Source organism: Quercus suber, unplaced genomic scaffold (genome assembly GCF_002906115.3).
Source record: "Quercus suber isolate HL8 unplaced genomic scaffold, Cork oak 2.0 scaffold_148, whole genome shotgun sequence".
Classification (NCBI taxonomy): Eukaryota; Viridiplantae; Streptophyta; class Magnoliopsida; order Fagales; family Fagaceae; genus Quercus; species Quercus suber.
This window is the reverse complement of record NW_027069609.1, coordinates 1,114,632-1,134,752: the sequence shown is the minus strand read 5'-3', so window position 1 is coordinate 1,134,752 and position 20,121 is coordinate 1,114,632. Positions and strand designations below refer to the sequence as shown.

The following is a 20,121-nucleotide window of genomic DNA, read 5'->3' as shown; positions in this document are numbered from 1 at the left end:
AAAAAATATGGCCAAAAAGAGAGCTTGGAGATAAATGACTTTCCATTCTTTTCACCCTTATCCCATGTCAGTGTTTTCTGTTATGACCCTTTTGATTTGATTAGGCAGATATAGATCTAGTGCTAGCTATCGTAGTCATCTCTGTCAGCCTTAATCTAATCAGTGTCATGTAAAAGATGCCCACTAAACCAATCCTACTCCTCTAACATCTTCATCTTCGCTTTCGCAAGTGAGCAACCATAACTGACAAGTTTTCACAAAAAGAAAGGAAATTTTCTCACTGGAAGGAATGAAAAGAGAGTAGCACATTCAACAAGTTGCACAATTTTTGTATACACACTTTGTCCACATGAATAACTCCCCCATCAACTAACTTATCATCTTACCTGCAATGTGGGGCCTCTAATCTCTCTATTTATACCAACTGCAAAGCCACACTCTTCCATACACACCACCTACTTCCCAATTCAGTGTCCCATCCTGCATTTAAGCAGAGTGACTCCAATATTTGCTACATTGCCATCTTATTCCATCTTCCTCTTCATGGCTCCTCTTTTGTACCTCATTCTCTCTTTGATGATTGCTTCAATCAATGCTCAGGGTCCACCCTCACCAGGCTACAGCCCAAGTTCCAAAATTAACTCCATAACCTTTGATCAAGGCTTTAGGAACCTCTGGGGTCCTCAGCATCAGAAAGTAGACCAGGACTCGTTAACAATCTGGCTTGATAATAGCTCAGGTCTTATAATTAGTCCTCAATTGTCGTCCCATTTGTTCTTTATGCAGCCCTTAATGCTTCTTTATTGCCTAATTGGTTGTCTTTAGTTTTATTGTCTCAATTATAAGCTCACTTGCTTATTCTTTATTAAATATAGGAAGTGGGTTCAAGTCATTACAAACATATCGATCAGGGTACTTTGGTGCAGCCATCAAGCTCCAACCTGGTTATACTGCAGGAGTCATTACATCACTCTATGTGAGCATTACATTAAATTACATAATTTACATTTCATTAGCTTAGTTTTAAAGATTAATTCTTTATGGACATTAACTCTTTGTTGTTCCTCAATTGGTGAATGTTAGCTTTCGAACAACCAAGACTACCCTGGGAACCATGATGAAATTGACATTGAGTTCCTTGGAACTACACCAGATAAGCCATATACTTTGCAGACGAATGTATTTGTCAAAGGAAGTGGAGATAGAAATATTATTGGAAGAGAGTTGAGGTTTCATCTCTGGTTTGATCCTACACAAGATTATCACAACTACGCTGTAGTGTGGAATCCTAGTGAGATAATGTAATTATTAGCACTTTCTTTTCCCCTTGTGCTAGAATAGTAACAATTTCACATACTAAAAAATTATACCATACCATAAGGCGTTATGGATTTTTCTACGATTATTAATCATGCATGCATATTTCAACATAAAATTAATCATGTACTTTTTTTTTTTACAAGATAATGATACTTTGACGTCCACTTTAATATTTTGAATCTGGACATTTTCTTTTCACTTTTTTGAAAAATGTACATCAAAGTATCAATTTTGGATATTATGTAAAATAATAGATGTAAAATGAGTGTAACGGTTATTTTCCTTTTAATATATGCATGTGTGTCTTTCATGAAAGAGATGTATGTATTCTTTTTCTTTTTCTTTTTCTTTTTCTTTTTTTTTGCATTTATTTTCAGCTAACATTGATTTGTCTCTATGATTTACAGTTTCCTAGTGGATGATGTGCCAATTAGGAGGTATCCAAGAAAAAGTGATGCTACATTTCCATTAAGGCCAATGTATTTGTACGGTTCAATTTGGGATGCATCACCCTGGGCAACTGAGGATGGAAAATACAAAGCTGATTATCAGTACCAACCCTTCATTGGTAAATACACAAATTTCAAAATAGGCGGCTGCACTGCCAATGGACCCGCCTCATGCCGCCCGCCCTCTGCCTCGCCATTTAGCTCCAGCGGCCTAAGCGGACAGCAGTACTCGGCCATGGAATGGGTCCAGAAAAATTATTTGGTTTACAACTACTGTCATGATCCAAATAGAGACCACACCCTTATACCTGAGTGTTAGGGAACTAAGAATTGGATCTTTTTCAAATGAAGATGATCCTTTTTCAAGTACTAGAGTGTTAGTGTGTGACTAAATTAATTTTTTATCTTTTTAAGTATTTTACAATTTGTGAACACACAGTTATTTCAGTTGTCAAAAGCTTGTTTAGGAGGGTCCTTGAGATGGGTCCAACTTGCTAAAAGAGTAGTTGAGCGTCCAAGCCCCCCATGATTTGTAGTGTATTGTTGTTTATGTTGTGCTATTGATTTGGTTGTATTATTGTTGGAATAAATTATTTAGTGATGAGTGCTTTATTAAGAAATATATAGATATGTTTGACTTGATAAAGAGAGTGATGGGTGTTTGATTGTTTGTATTTGGTTTGCCTTCACAGCATGCAAACTATAGAGCAATTTTGCAGCTAGCTCGCTCGTGAATTTCATTGTCTTTACCTATGTTGGAATTTGGTCGCTCACATGTGAACTAGGATTGGACCACAAAATGATTTTTTGTTCCTCGCCTGTGAGCAATCCAAATAGCACTTCACATTGGATCCTAGGAATTCCGAGGCTTCAACAAAGGTAAGGTGACAAGGGCTTAATAGTATCGAGGCAGGTTTCAAATTACAACCAAAACAAAGAAAAAGATTGAGTAGGCATATCATTTTTAGGAAGGTTTGATTTATTATATACCTAAAAATATAAAGATTTATTGTTGAAATTGAAATTATAAGTGTATAACAATCACATACCTGTCAAAATCTAAAGGTAATTTTTATAAAGATTCTTTATTTTATAATATTAGCAAAATTTTATATGCACAAGTCATTCATGAATTTAGTCTGCAATATCTTCCTCCAAAAAAAAAATCTGCAATATAAAAAAATAAATAAAAAAAATAGATAGAAATGGAGAATTCACTAACTAAACAAAAACAAAAGTCTCATGACAACGCATGTAATCATAAGTCAAAATTAAACACATTTAAATGTTCACAAGAGAACAGTGAAAATAAACAATATTAATCCTAGCTAAGGCTAACACACCTATTCGCTTTCCTATAGCGCTTTCCTATAGCGTTGAGTTTTGCCGCACTGGCCCAACTAGAAAATTAAGATCCTATAACACTAAAATCCATCTGCTAATAGCGTATACTGCTCTTCTCAAATCTTAGGTCAACCCCCACATTTTTATTTTTTATTTTGTTTTAACTCTTAAGCCTACCTAGCTACTGGCTAGAAATAGCAACATTTATATATGCTTCCTCGTAAGGCATATATTTACTTTTATATAATCTGTGAAAACGTGTTCTAATATAGTAAATTTTCAATTGAAACGTTCAAGGTACAAACTAAAGGCAGTTTCCATATCTCACATGCAATTCTGTAGTAGGGCTTAAACATAGACTTGAAAGAAAGCTCTACTAGAACTAGCTTTTATTACTTCTAAACATAGCCGTAATTACTAATTACCACTTAGAGAAACACCTCATATATGAACTTTTTAGAGTGTGTGGCAAATCATAGATTTAAGTTATTCTGCTTCTCTTTCTCACAAAAAAAAAAAAAAAGGTTAGTCTGCTTCTAAATCAATCTTAAAATAAAAACTACAGCTTAACTTTGAAAAAGTTTTAGTTTGTCTACAATTTGTTTAAATAATTCATAATGGAGTTTTAGTCTTTTTATTAAACATGTAACGCTAATTATCGGGAAAAAAAATGATAAATTGAGAATCAAGTATATATTTTACATAATTTGATGAACACAATTTAAAATTGATCATATTGTCAATGGTTTACTTTTTTTCTTTTTCTTTTTTGTTCTTTTCTTTGATTAGAAATATTTATTTAATTAAATAATCCCACTCCCTCCCAACTTGGGGACCGCTCGAATGTATCCCCTCAACCCTCCAAGCCTTATAGCTTGGGGAAGTACCAACTTGCCCAAACATGGGTGGTGTCTATGCTCTACTTAATTTTGTGATTTGCCAAATATTATGTTAAAATGTAATGTTACAACTACTACAAATTTTACTAGATATCTTTTATATATCAATTTTTAAATACATAATTCCAAATTTATTTATTATATTATTCATGAAACATCAATTACATTACATTCATTGTTAAGTCATTGGTAAGCTTTCTATAATAAAATTGATAATAACTTTAACATTCTCTAATAAAATATGAGCTACATGAAACTCCAGTCTAATATAATGACAGATTTTGGGGGACAAATTTCGCATGCATAGTAACACTAGATCACATTGGATGCTCGGTTTATACGTTTTGTTTTCACTAGAACAAAACTAAAGCACCGCGTGAATCGGTATAGCCCTGAAATGTCATGCACTAAGGGCCATATAGGGTATCTATAGGATTCACACTTTTACAGTATAGTCCAAAAAAATATAGGTTGTACATGGCACAAGATTAGATAGTATATCTACTACCTGTTATTTCAATTGCTCTATTTTCCTCCCTAGAATTTCAATCCGAAACCTGTGAATAATGAACAATTTAGTTTGTCCAATCCCTCATCCAAATATCCAATCAGAGCATACTATAGCAGGGTCACAAGAAATGAAAATTAGGGATTCAAGAAGCTGTTGGCATGGAAGGATTAACTATGAATAGTTTTGCAACTTTGTTGTTAAATCAATAAAATAACATCCTTGTTTTTGTACCATACATTGATTGATTGAGATAGAATTTGCAAACTGTGTTCCACAACTACAGAAGAACTTAATATCCGAAATTACTGTAGACCCTCAAATTTGGCACCATATGAGTCATGATCATATAGTAGTACTTTTATGGCAGCCATGTTAGACTTCTCAAGGGTCACGGACCAAGGAAAATATGCTAGCCAATAGATCCTCTAAAATGTGCTTAGAAAGTTTAATTTGAACGAACTCCTTTGTTTTCTTAACCTTTAGATGGACCTTTATGCACTTTCCTGAAAAAAGAGATAGTCATTACTACTTTTTCCAGAAATCTAGATGAAGCTATCAAAAATGCATGCATATCCAATTTTTCTTCTAGAGAGTAATTGGATCATCAAGAAAAGGAAATAAATATGCCTAATAAAAAAGTCACTGGATGCCAAACAAAAGATGAATATTTAGCCATCAATCATGCAAAGCAAAATTAGGCAGGATATGCCTAAGTAAATAGTTATGATTAAGCGTATATGACCTTCATTCCAACTTTATTATTCTCTAATATTATTAAAATATTATGAAGCTTTTATGACTAAATGTTTGATTTTTCTCAAGCTAATCTCTACCTTTTCTTGCGAAAATTAATTAGTACAATTTTCTGACTTAGATAATCTTCAACGTTTCTACAACATTTGAAATTAAAGAAACATAGCTTTTAAGTGAGGGACCATGCATTAAAAAAGAGATAGTCATTACTACTTTTTCCAGAAATCTAGATGAAGCTATCAAAAATGCATGCATATCCAATTTTTCTTCTAGAGAGTAATTGGATCATCAAGAAAAGGAAATAAATATGCCTAATAAAAAAGTCACTGGATGCCAAACAAAAGATGAATATTTAGCCATCAATCATGCAAAGCAAAATTAGGCAGGATATGCCTAAGTAAATAGTTATGATTAAGCGTATATGACCTTCATTCCAACTTTATTATTCTCTAATATTATTAAAATATTATGAAGCTTTTATATAAATGTTTGATTTTTCTCAAGCTAATCTCTACCTTTTCTTGCGAAAATTAATTAGTACAATTTTCTGACTTAGATAATCTTCAACGTTTCTACAACATTTGAAATTAAAGAAACATAGCTTTTAAGTGAGGGACCATGCATTAGAACTGTTTAAGATCAGGAAAAGACATCACTACGAGAATAAATTTATGAAATCCTAAAATGTCCAGGAACAAACAAATGTTTTGGTAAATTAAGAATGCCACAAGATAATTGTTTGCTTTAATGTGATATGAAAAAAACATACTGATGAATATTCAAAGACTCTATGGATCATCCATACTGGCCCATGAGATGTTTTAACATTTCTTCAATTTTGAGGCCCATCATCCATAATTGTTTGTGTGCTTAGAAGATTACCCAAAACAATTCTCATAACTGCAAGCCTGTTACTTAACAAAAACTACAAAACCCATAAATTTTTTTCTCAAACCAAGTCCATGATTGTTATTTGGAGAACATGTTTTTAAACTTTTCCAATGAAAACAGAAAACCAAAAATATTGTTTGTCAATCTTTTAAAAAAAAAAACCATTAATAAAAAAAAATATGCATATTAGAATTTTATATAATGCACATATTAGTTGTACAGGACATGTTTTAAAATTTATACTCCCTCCGTTCCACTTTGTTTGTCCTGTTTAAAAAGTCAAAATTTTTAAGGAAATATCACTTATTGTCTTGTCTGCCTTATAAAAATATATAAAGCTTACAAAGTTACCCTTAAATAAATTTATCAGCTTTTTAAAAAAAAAATAGTTATTAATGACATAAAATAGGGGTATGATAGGAACATTAATAAATTAATGACTTTTATTTTTAGAAATGTGACAATATTTTGGGACATCTCAAAATAGAATAAATGACAAACAAAGTAGGACGGAGGTAATAATATTTTTGCAAATGAACGATCTCAATCGCTCAATACTGTTTGGCGCTTGGAAGTGGGAAGAAATTAGAAAATTAAGAAATCGTTGAATAAATTAGCTATATATATTATTTTATTCAAAGCAAGTATCAAATCCGACCTTAGCTCAGTTGGTAGAGCGGAGGACTGTAGTTGGCAATAACAGTTAATCCTTAGGTCACTGGTTCGAATCCGGTAGGTCGGACTTTTTACTTTTTTATTCTTTTTCCCCCACTTTCATTATTCACTCAGAGCCATTGGTGTTTCATGCAAATATCATCTTTAGCCCTGATTGTTAAATCTTACAACAAGTCCAAATGCGAACCAAATTTTTAAAAAAATAGTGAAAGTAATTCAAGAGAATTGAAAGTCTGAAAAAGGTAAACAAAAAGACTTGGTGAAATTCTGTGTGGAGAGTGGAGACCCACTCAAACTCAATCAACTTTACTATACCCCCAAACATATTGGTCAAGCTTTCAGCGGCTTTCCCCAACCTTTTTTAACAAGTCATCCCGATGACCACGTCAAGAGAATTATGATGAGTGATGGAATCAGAGATTCATTCAACGACTCATGCTTTTCCACTTGTTTTTTTGGTAACGAATTATCATGTGTCTTTCTTGTTGACCCTTCCAAGAAAAATGTGGTGCTTTATATAAAAATATAATATCGCTCTGCCCAACCTAGCTACTATATATGGATTATTTTATTTGCTTCCCTCCCTAATATATGCATTGTGGATTAATAAAGGAACTCTCTTTTGATGCACATGATTAGTGATGGAAAAATTCTTACGGAAATCCTTAAGAAACATTTTTTTTTTTTTCATGTATGTTAATAAGGAAATTATGTGAGTCTTTTGGCTGAATATTGCAAAAAATCATGTTTATTTGTGATATGGGTATTGTTCAAAGTTATTTGGAAAATTGAAGAAAGATAGTGAATTTCAGCATCAGTTTATTTGGAAAATTGAAGAAAGAGAGTGAAATTCGGCAACAGTGTTCCGAAATTCTAACAAAAGTATGAGAGAGAAAAGAAAAGTGATGTGATGGGAGGAGGTAGAAAAAATTTGAATTTCGATAATCTCATTACCGAAATTCTTACTGCCCAATACCCTGCCCACTAGGTGAAGTGCTCGAAGTGCTAGGTGGAGTGCTCAAAAGGGAAACCAATTGTGGCAACCAAGTTGCTGAAAATGGGAGGGAAAAAAAAAAAAAAAAAGAATTGTGGCAACCAAGTTGCCGAAAACTTGGAGAGAAAATTTAATAGTAATATAGGCAATGAAGTTGCCGAAAATGAGGGGAAAAAAAGAAGAAGATTTAGGCCGAAAATTGAAGGAAAAAAATTGTGGCAATGGAATTGCCAAAATGGGAAAAAAAAATAGTAGCAATTGATTTGTGGCAATGTTGTTGCCAAAACGGAAGGAAAAAAAAATTGTGGCAATTGATTTGTGGCAATGGAATTGCCAAAATGGGTGGAAAAAAAAAAGAATTATGGCAATGGAGTTGCTGAAGATTGGAGGGAGAGAGAGAGAGAGAGAGAGAGAGAGAGAATTGTCCGAATAAAAAAAATATATTTGGATGAGTCAATCACCTCACCTCTTCCTCCTGATTCTTATTCTCGAAGTACTTCGGAATATATTCTTTGATCATTCCCAATAAAACCTAAGCTACTGTAGGGACCAGATTTGGGCACTTTTTCGGGTTGAGAGAGTGGACCTAAGCCCAGCTTGCCCTTCAATGAATTTATAGAGAGTGGGCTCAAGAACTAGGCCCTAATAAGGAATGCAACTGCCTTGCATGGTTGCATGTGGGCTTAACAACCTAAACATGAATTGGGGTGCACAATGATGCTCCTCGGACTTGTCTTCCAGAGCTTAGAGTTCTTATTATTTCTTTTAAGATTGATTACAAAGGTTGAGAGAATACAAGTCGTTACAGTACTTCTTAATGCATATTTTTCGTCCCCCTTTCAAGAGAGACTCCTTACATTATATACACCTCTCTAAACTGATCCTAACCCTACATTCGTTGATCAGCCAGGCTACTACTTGAGAGCCTATCCCATCAGCCGCATCCTCATTCCTCCTGTGGGTTGCAGCACCCAAGACAGCACTATTCAGGAGTCCTATCCTCATTAATGCGGTCAGGACGTTAGTTGAGGGTATTTAATGTGGAGGTGACAACTCGCCTTAGAGTTGTTCCTTCACCGTGCTCCCGTCGCCGACACGTGGCGCTTGCCCCTCCCTCCTCGGATATTCAAGAAGACCTTTCTTTGGTGGAGTGGTGCTCGTGTACTTCTGAGGTCTCGGATGTCCGAGGACGGGGTCGTCCTCAGATATGTTCCTTGGGGGCTGGACACCGTACTTTTATCCTCGGACCCCACATGCATCCTCGGCACGGGCCTCTGGGCCTGGTTTGAGGTGGGCCGAGGCTGCCTGATTTTCTGGCCCCACAGCTACTAATATGAATCTATGTCATGGATTTTTTTTNGCTTTTTTTTTTTTTTTTTTTTTTCATTTTTGATGGGAGAAAGTGTGAATCTTAAAACAATAAAGAGAAGAAAGAAATTATTTATGAAATATGAGAACTAGGATTGATATTTCCACCTTTTTTTTTTCTACGATCGATACCAATTGTTAACATCCGGGGCTATTCAGATACAATCTTGATATGTCAAATTTAGAAATAAAAGATATTTTGAGATTCATTTACATATTTAAATCCACATTTAACCCTTTAGTTTAGTGGTTCCTAATGTCTCATAATATCATTAAGATCCTAAATTCAAAACCTCTAGCCAGCATCTTGAGGCCACTCCATGGGGTTCTTCCCTGTAATAACCTGATATGTAGGATAGGAGGACTGCATACACCCGAGGAGAATAATGAGATACTCGAAAAGATCTGAACACTTTCATTTGTAAAAATAAAATAAAATAAAATAAATCCACATTTATCATTTATTTTAAACAAAAAATAATATCATAATTAAAACTTTGAATTCTATAATGGACACAAGCTAATTCCATCAATATTCTTTGAAAAAAAAACGAGGATAATAACTACCGGTTTGACTAAGGGTTAATTTAATGTGAGATAGCGGTGTGACTTAAATCCTAGGTTGGATGCTAAGGATTAATTTAATGTGAGATAGCGTTGTGACTTAATCCTAGGTTGGATCCACAGAGATAAAATTATTGTGAAAGATAACAATGTGACTTAATCCCACCGTGGAATTAATGACTTAAAGGCGGTTTTGGTTCCACGGAGAAACACCGACCTAGTTGCCTTGTAGTTCAAGAAAGGTTTTTCTATATAACAACTCTCAAACCATGGCACTCTTTCTCACAAACCCAGCAATCAGATCATAGCAAGGCTAAAGCCCAAAGGTTTTCTTCATCTTCAACTTAAAACAGGTATATTAATTCTCAGATTAATTGTTGGGTGGTCTCCTACTTGGATTTGTGTGTGTGTGTGTGTGTAAAGTACATAATTCAACATGTCTCATTCTTTTCCTTATTTCTTTTTCACAATGATGCTTTCCTAGTATTACAAACTCTTTGATTTCTCCCAAACCACAGTTTTTATGTATTTATTTGTTTTCCTATGAGATCTTCTTTGTTGTAGAAGCAGCATACTTGATTTAAGGTAGTTTTTTTTATTATCATTATTATTTAATTTTCCTATGTAGCGTTTTAATTACTATAAAATTTATTGTAAACTAGTTCGGTTGAGAGTTCCTGTTTTTCTATCTTTGTATTCTTACGTTCTTTTGAGAGCAACAAGCCTTTGTTTTTGTGGTACAAAAATTCATATTCACATAAAAACAATATTAGTTTGGTAGCAAAGATATTTCAATTGCTTTCACCAGGGGTTTCCTTCCTTTCATACCTTCATTGGACAAAAACATTGACCTTTGGTGGGTTTTAATTTTGAAGGGACATCATGAATTAATGTTAAATTAGATATAAGTTATTTTTGTTCTTTTATTTTGTGCGGCTCTAAATTGGCTTATGTTTGAAATCTAAGTTATGTTAATTTTACAATATGCCCTACGACATGTTTGTAGCTAGCCAATTAGGTTTTCAAATTTGTTGAAGGTCTAGATCATCGCATTATTAGATAGCTTCCTCATGTTTTGATTTTCAATTATCTCATGTCAACCATTGAAGACAAGACAAAAACATGTGCACTAAAATTTAATGGATTTTTTTTTTCATAACAAATTAATGATATTTAAATCATAAAATTAAAAAGATTTGTGAATGTTGCTATAAATTGGGTACTTGGGTATCATGCTAAAATATTAGTTTATAAAACGGGTACTTTTGTCATATTTGCTCATATTAGATTTACAATATTTAATGTCTTGCTTAAGGGTATATGTCTTTGTATGTCTATGCTTTGTATTTGACATTTTATGCTCTTCGCATTTAAAAAAACTTAGGTTAAGTTTCGTATTTCCGAACACCTTTTATTCTTTTAACACAAGTTATACATGTCTTTTCTATAAGCTTTCACATGGTAAATTGTGTGCACTAGATCTATAGATGGAATTGCCATCATGTGAGTAGAATACAAACTCTCCTAAATGATCATTATGTCTAATAATTTCTCTCGTCTCTAAACTAATTGCACTGAAAATCAAAATAGTACTTGCGAGTGTTTTTGTTTTAGGCAAAATTTGAACATTGAGATCTTAATTAACTAATCTCATCTACCCCTACTCAACGCTAATTGCCATGGTTGAAATAAAGGAAGTACTTTTTGATTTGGCTTATCATCTAAATAAATTTTTGTTGTTTATAAACTTTACTTCACCTTTTTTTTATTAGCTGATTTAAGAATAATAACAAAATAAAAAGGGAAAAGAGCATGCAATTTAGTACATGTGTGTACGTATTAGAAGTTACCCTTATTTCTTTGAAGGATCCAACGGTGAAAGCAAACGCACAATGGCAACAGAAAAAAAATTGTCGGATGTTGAGATTGAGTCCGATGATGATTATGAGCTTGATGAGATTGAAGAGCATGAACTAGATGTAAGTTAATATCTTGCGCAAATTATTCAATATTCGTTTCCTATTCTTATTTGGTTTCTTATTTTGTACTTTTTACAACGTAGATTAAATTAAAACAACTCCAAGAGGAGGCTGAGGCTCTCAAGAAGAAGTGTAAGAGGTTGGAACTTGAAATAGAGGAATATACAGCTTCTGATGCTTATTACATTGAAAGTACGAATTCCCTTGAACAGGGAACTGAGGTACTAAAAGCTCTTCTCCAAGCATATGAACTTTATATGGCCTTAAGGAGCAATTGAAGGCATCACAAGATCTTCTTAGTTGGATCTAGACTCAAATCAATGTGTGTGTTTGTTTCTTTCATTTTTTAATTTTATATTTCATTGTCATGTAGAAAAGAAATTTTTTAAGGGGAAAAAAGGGATAGAATTTTTATGTAATAATACTGAAAAAAAAGAGACAATTAGCAGCCAAAAAACTAACACTCCAAAACCGATCAATTGACCGATCGGACACCTGAACATGTGCTCAAGGAACAGGTAGCAAAAAGCTTTCATAAACTTAAAAGAGAAATTTCAAACTTATCATTATGGATAAACAAAAGTAAAGAAAAACCAGTAAAATGGATAAGGTGTCATGAATTTTGAGGTCATTCCACCATTAAGGATTTGTTTGCTCTTACTCCCAACTATATGGTGATATAATTTTGGGATATAAACACAATTGATTACTATTTTCTTGGTGTAGTTTTAAAATTTTGGATGTTATTAACGCCACATTTTAATTCAGGGCTGAAACTCAGGGTGAAGACAGAAATCCGATTTTCATCTTCTTGTATGTATGCAAACACACATTCATAAATAGATAGTATTTTCACCCTTGTTGAAGATAAGNATTTATTTAAAGCACTGGAATAAAGAGGCAAGCTACCAATTGAGTTGATGACAACTGCTGGTAGTAACATAACTAGATGCAAGAGAAGCCTTCTATATCGATATCTTCTTATTAAGTTCCACCACACCTACCACCACCACCATCACCACCACCACCATCATGGCCGCCTCCACCACCGTGATGGTCACCACCACCACCACCACATGCACTAGTTACTACTGCAGCTGCATTATCATAAGTGGAATGCTGAGTTTCCTTCTTCGTTTTATTTCTTGTTCTAAAGAAAATACAAGAAACTAGATAGACGGCCAAGAAGATTTCCACAGGTGTTCCCATCCACGTTGGAGAAATGCAGCTATATAAATTTTTGTTTGATATAAAGAGTACAAATGCTTGGCTGGTGCTACCTGTCTATCATCAAAGCAAATAAAAGCACAGAAACGAAATTTAGAATTTAGATGCAAGAATCACTTAGCTGTTATAATGAATGCTGGTGGCATTGTCTTTGAAAGAATCAACAATAGCTCTATCAGTGTCTGTGTACTTAGTGTGACAATTCCAAGGTTTAGCACATACAATTGGAGAGACACACAGATCTTTATATGACTTGTGGAAAATATTAGAGATGCTAAAATGGAAATAGTTCTAACAATTTTGTGATAAAAGTAACTGAATACGTATAGAGGTTAGGGCATACTCTGTGTTGAGCCAAATTTTGCATATACTAAGCTTTTAGTTTAACTTAATTTTAACTATTAATATTTTTTTTTACCAATATCCCAATTTCAGTTTTCTCCATCTTTTTGCTGTAACTCTATTATGAGCTACTAAATATGTTAAATTGATAATAACTTCATTATGTGTGATTGAATGAACACATGCTCCTTCTGGTGGATAAAGTTTTGGATTCAATGAACAATGCTGGAAGCAGTTTGTGTACTAGAGTGTCAATTGTCATTCAGGAACGGCATCGGAACTGGATGCCGGCCAGATCAAAGGCTTTAGTTGACATTCAGATCATAGTTCGTCAGTTAGTGCTGGTTGAAAATGAAAATTTTACTTATTGAGAAACTTAGAATGCAATTAGGAAAAAAAAAAAAAAAAAACAAACAAACAAACAAACAAACACAACCTGCAGTAGAGTTGAAAATTAGAACAAACAACGCTTCTTGGACTCCTGAAACTTTTATCTGTTCCCTGCTTCAGAGTGTAAAAATGGAGACTGAAAAGGTAGCAGGTTTTTAACAATATAGCTACAACACCATTAGCCAAAGCATTTCATCTAGATCTCAGGACCTTCCTAGTGGATCAGTTGGAGCCTGACCTCACACAAGGATCTCTGTAATCTGTATCCTTCAACAAGGGTGAAAATACTATCTATTTATGAATGTGTGTTTGCATACATACAAGAAGATGAAAATCGGATTTCTGTCTTCACCCTGAGTTTCAGCCCTGAATTAAAATGTGGCGTTAATAACATCCAAAATTTTAAAACTACACCAAGAAAATAGTAATCAATTGTGTTTATATCCCAAAATTATATCACCATATAGTTGGGAGTAAGAGCAAACAAATCCTTAATGGTGGAATGACCTCAAAATTCATGACACCTTATCCATTTTACTGGTTTTTCTTTACTTTTGTTTATCCATAATGATAAGTTTGAAATTTCTCTTTTAAGTTTATGAAAGCTTTTTGCTACCTGTTCCTTGAGCACATGTTCAGGTGTCCGATCGGTCAATTGATCGGTTTTGGAGTGTTAGTTTTTTGGCTGCTAATTGTCTCTTTTTTTTCAGTATTATTACATAAAAATTCTATCCCTTTTTTTCCCCTTAAAAAATTTCTTTTCTACATGACAATGAAATATAAAATTAAAAAATGAAAGAAACAAACACACACACATTGAGAGAGAATGAAATTTTAACACAAAGGCAAATTACAAAATCCACTTATCATGGTAACTTTTATACATTAATAACACTTATGGTAATAAAGATTTATAATAACTAAGGTGAAATTTTTGTTATTTCACAGAACCACTAATACATTTCCAACACCAAACCCAAAAATAGATTTCCAAATTAAAAAAGAGATACAATCTTCTATTAACAGCTAACGAATTCACATGCTTTATAACAACTTACAATTCACTCTTATTTTATTCAAAGCCCAACAGAAGACAAATGGGATTTATCTAAAAAGAGGTAGAATAAAATAGGAAAGGTACCAGTTAATTTCAACTACTGGTAGTAACATAACTAGATACAAGAGAAGACTTCTATATTAATGTCTTCTTATGAAGTTCCACAACCCCCTCCACCACCACCACACCCTCCACCACCGTGATGGCCATCATCACCAGCACCATACGTACTAGCTACAACTGCAGCTGCAGCAACAGCAGCTCCCCCCAAAACAACCATCCCATCTTTTCCACCACTTCTGCTGCATTAGTAAAATCTAGTTGCTGGGAAGCAGCACTCACATCTCTCTTGGCAGTGGAATGATTAGCTTCCTTCTCCCTTATTTTTCTTTTTCTAAAGAAAATACAAGCAAATAGATACACTACTAGAGTCCCTGCCAAGACGCCCATGATGATCACTGCAGGTGTTCCCATCTAAGTTGGAGCAATGGAGCTATATGGAGTTTGTTTGATATAAAGTTGGATATGTAGTACAATACTTGGTGCTAATTTTCTTTCATCAAAGCAAATAAATAACCACACTAGGCTTTGGAACAAATCATAGAAGCAAAGAGACGAAATTAATTAGATGCAAGAGTGACTTAGCTGTTGAGGAATGCTGGCGGTATTGTACAGTGCAAATTCCAGTGTCCAAAAAGGCCAACAATTACTGTGACAGCTCCAAAAATGTAGCACAACAAATTGGACAAACTTGAGGGGCAGGTTGAAAATTTATAAGATGAAGCTAAGGTGCTGCAAGGAGAGAGAGAGACAGAGAGAGAGAGAGAGAGAGAGAAAGAAAGAGGGGGGAGAGAGATCATTACATGAGTGAGGAAATAGTACAACCACATGTTGGTTTTGCCCTAGTGATGTACTTATCAAAGGGACACAAACTGATACAGGAGAGAGTATCTAACTAGTTAGTCCAGTGGGGGCGTTATTGGGCCAGTATGTGAGATAGTGGAGGATATTGTGGTACCAAGAATTCTAAGCCCACAAACTTTTACATATCTTTTGTCACTATTATCCTATCTAGTTAATTGTAATTTGTGAGTCATAAAGAAAAAGTATTGGGTTTATGTAGAAGTGTTAAACAACTAATGACAATCTGCCATATAGGATAGTTGGAGGAAAAAAAAAAATGGCAAAAATTGTAATCCTAGAATACTCTTATGATAATTATGAGTGCTAAAAAAAAGAGACAACAAAAATTCCAACTCATTACATTAGTCAATTCTAACAACTCAATAGTTACTTCTAATGAGTTAATTATCCATACTATTTTGATTTAAAAGTCAAAGCTATATATGATTTTCTAGTACTGTTATATCTGGCATTGTTAGAGCATTCGCATTGGGCATGTTAAATGCCAAATGTAAGGAAGATTTGGCATTTTAGGCCCAAAATTGCTTAGCATCCGGAGTTGTATATGTGCACTATTGCAAAAAAAAATTTGCTATTGTGCTACAGTGCAATTCTACATGTAGAATTGCACTATAGCTCAATTGTAAAAATAAAAATATTATTTTATCTCTTTTCTCTCTCATCTGCTCTAACTCTCCCACTCTCTCAACTCTATCCCTCTTGTCTCTCTCTCTCTCTCTCTTTCAGATTTCTCCCTCTCCCTTTCCTCTCTCTCAGTGTTGTTTGCTCCGATGGGTTCGATGTGGCTTTGATGGGTTAGCTCCGATGTGGGTGTGGTTTGCTCCAATCGGTGTATCATGGGTCAGGTGGTGGATTGGTGTGGTGAGTCGTGGGTTATGGGTTATGGGTTTTGGATTTGGCTTGATCTAAGCGTAATGAAGCTGGGTGTTGATCTGGGTTGATCTGGGCGTGGATCGAAGATTTTGGATTTGGGTGTTGATTTTGGATTTTGGATCGGCATGACGGAGCTGGGTGTTGATTTTAGGTTTGGGATCAGCGTGGATCGGCAGAGATCGAAGATCATGGTGGCGGTATGGGTCTAGGTCGATGATCAAGTCACGGAAGAGGAAGATCTCGGTGGTGGTGGGAAAGGCTTGTTCTTGCAGTTGGGGTTTTGGGTTGAAGTGACTGATCTCAGTGAAGACGGTGACGAATCTCGAGAATGAAGAAGAAGAAGGGTTTTGGTGTCATGGTGGTTGCTGTGTGGTGGTGACTAGGTTGCTATGTGGAGGTGGTGTGGTTGAGAGGGTGGTTGCTGTGTAGAGGGGTGTATTGAGTTTTCTCTGTGGTACTTGACCACTGGTTGAGAAAGAGGAAGGGAGACAAAAATGAGAGAGAGAAAGAAATATATTTTATTGTATAATTTATATTATTTTAATGTGTTGTATTGTAAAATAAAAATTGAGATGCTTGAGTATTGTAAAATTGTATTATATAAATGATAAAATAGCTTTTTAGAATTCTAAAATAAGATAAAGTAGCATTATGGGATGTGAATGCTTACTAGAACCAGTGAACTACCTTTCAAGTGACAAAACTTTTTATTTTCTTTGGTGACTGGGCTATACTGGCACTTTTGCTTACCGCTGCTATGAATTTTTCCTGAAAAAAATCTTATTTTTAAAATGAAGAAAATAGGTTTCAGGGGCAGTTGCCGGTTTGAAAATGGAAACTACCGCTATATGTCTAATGTTTTTTTTTTTTTTTTTTTTTTTTTTTTCACAATGAATATTTTTAAATCCAAATAGAGTTTTAAAAATTATATATATTTTTAAGTCTCGTTTACACCCGCAATATACACCCCCAACTAAAATATTAGTTTATAAAACGGGTACTCTTGTCATCTGTGCTCATTAGACTTACAATATTTAATGTTTTGCTTATGGCCATATGTCTTTGCAAGTGTCAATTTGTTGTTCTATTGTATGTCTATGCTTTGTATTTGACATTTTATGCTCTTCGCATTTCAAAAATCTTAGGTTAAGTTTCGTATTTCCGAACACCTTTATTCTTTTAACACAAGTTATACACGACTTTTCTATAAGCTTTCACATATAATGTGTAGTTCATCCATTAGTTACATGGTAAGTTGTGTGCACTGGACTTATAGACGGAATTGCCATGATGTGAGTAGAAGACAAACTCTCCTAAATGATCATTATGTCTACTAATTTCTCTCATCTCTAAACTAATTGTTGAAATATTTCAGTCAAGCTGCAAGTAGTTTAGGTGCTTTAGTTAGTTTTCACTGCTGTGCTACATGCAGTTTATATTTTCTGTTATTTGTTCCCTTATTTCATCACGTGTTAGTCATGTGAGTTAGTTATTTGTTTGTTAAGTTTGTTAATGAGTTTGTTAATTACTCAGTGTATATAAGCATATCAGTTCTTAATAATAAATCATCAGAGCATTATTCATCTTCCTTATCTCGTTCATATCTCTCTCTCTCCCAATTTCAATATGGTATCAGAGCGAGTTGGCTCGGTGCATTCCATCGATTCCTAACTCATCCTCCATTGTTAGGGTTTGTTTTGAAGCTTTCTTCACTCTGCATTCCCTTCTTCTTTCATTGATCTTTCTTGCAAAGTTTCTTTAATTCTTTGCTTTCTCTGATTCTTGAAACTAAGTTCTCTGTAAAACCTAGTTCAAGCTTCTTCAATGGCTTCTGCATCTGCCAATACAGATTCCGTATCATCCACTTCTCAATCCTCTGTTCTTGCTTGGGAAAAACCATCCAGTCCCTATTTTTTGCATAGTAGTGAGAATCCTGGCTTGATTCTGGTTAATCAACCTCTTACTGAAGAGAACTATGCTACTTGGAGCCGAGCAATCATTTATGCTCTTGATTCCAAGAACAAAACTGATTTTGTTGATGGCACCATCAAAGCTCCAATAAGTTCATCGGATCCAATTTTTCCTGCTTGGAAGAAATGCAACAGGATGGTTCTTTCTTGGTTGATCAATTCGATGTCCAAGGATTTGATCTCAAGTGTGATTTACCTGAATACTGCACAAGAAGTTTGGGTAGATCTCAAGAACCGATTCTCTCAGAGCAATGGTCCTAGGGTTTTTGAACTTCGAAGAATGGTAAGCAATCTCTCTCAAGATAATCTCTCTGTGAATGGTTATTACACGAAATTCAAGGTAATCTGGGATGAATTGGTCAATTATAAGCCAATTCCCTCTTGTTCTTGTGGTATTTGCACCTGTGGATCAATGGATGCTCGGATTGAGTATCAGGAAGAGGAATGCATTATGAACTTCCTGATGGGGCTTAATGAGTCCTTTGCAACGGTTAGGGGACAAATCCTACTGATGAAGCCTTTGCCTTCACTGAATCAAGTCTTCTCTCTCATCACTCAAGAAGAGAAGCAAAGAAGAGTTGGTTCTAATGCCATTGCAGTTGAATCTGCTGCACTCTTTTCTAGAGGTCCTAATAATTCATCTAACAGAGGAAATTATACCAATAAGCCTAATGGAAGAAGGGAAAGGCCAATTTGTTCACACTGTGGGATTCTTGGTCACGTGGTGGACAAATGCTTCAAGATTCATGGTTACCCTCCTGGGTACAAGAACAAAGGCAAGGGGCACTCAGCTAATCAGGTTTCAATGGGTTCTAATCTGGATCACACAGAATCTATGGAGGAGTTGACTACAGTGGCTCTCACTTCTTCTCAATGTCACCAGCTCATGACTATGTTGCAGGCTCATACCTTGGGTTCACAAGGACATCAAGATTCCTCTCTTGGATCTCATCAAGCTGCCACACTCATTAGTCATGCTACCCCTGCTACCAAGTCCTTGCCACCTGGTACTTTTCACACTGCAGGTATTTTACCTACACTTAATACTGCCACTTTAGATAAACCTGAATGCCTAGACTCTATTAATTCCATGCCTCTTTGTTTGCATTCATCCACCAACTTAGATCATTCAGTTTTCTCTTCCACTCATGTCATTCCACCTGCCCTGTTACCTAATGAATGGATCATAGATAGTGGTGCTACTGACCACATGGTTCATTCCATTTCATATCTTACCAAAATTACTTCTGTAGCTCACATTAGTGTCAAACTTCCTAATGGTGAATCTGTCTTAGTCACTCATGTTGGTCAAGTGCAGTTATCCTGTGATTTGATTCTTGACAATGTGTTGTGTGTTCCTTCCTTTTCTTTCAATCTCATTTCCATTGGAAAATTAACACATTATCTGAGGTGTTGCTGCATTTTCCTCTCTCAATTCTGTTTTATACAGGACTTACTCCAGTGGAAGACGATTGGTTTGGGTAGAAAGCATGGTGGTCTGTACATTCTACAGCAAACCAATTCTTCTAAGCTTTCTGTCCCAATTCAATTTTCAAATTTCATGCCCACTGTTCTCTCGCATCCTGGTGTT

General features: G+C 34.8%; 1 protein-coding gene and 1 non-coding gene across 2 annotated transcripts; both read left to right on the top strand.

Moving 5' to 3' along the window:
- The first annotated feature begins 287 nt into the window (after positions 1-287).
- On the top strand, positions 288-2,391 carry LOC111994201 (probable xyloglucan endotransglucosylase/hydrolase protein 32). The gene is made up of 4 exons (XM_024026073.2): positions 288-739; positions 876-976; positions 1,084-1,301; positions 1,728-2,391. The coding sequence occupies exons 1-4, from the start codon at positions 544-546 to the stop codon at positions 2,086-2,088; spliced, it is 876 nt and encodes a 291-aa protein (XP_023881841.1). The 5' UTR covers positions 288-543; the 3' UTR covers positions 2,089-2,391.
- A 4,429-nt stretch (positions 2,392-6,820) lies between these two features.
- TRNAY-GUA (transfer RNA tyrosine (anticodon GUA)) lies at positions 6,821-6,909 on the top strand. The gene is given in 2 exon segments: positions 6,821-6,857; positions 6,874-6,909. It is a non-coding gene; the product is annotated as a tRNA-Tyr (tRNA).
- Positions 6,910-20,121: the final 13,212 nt, after the last annotated feature.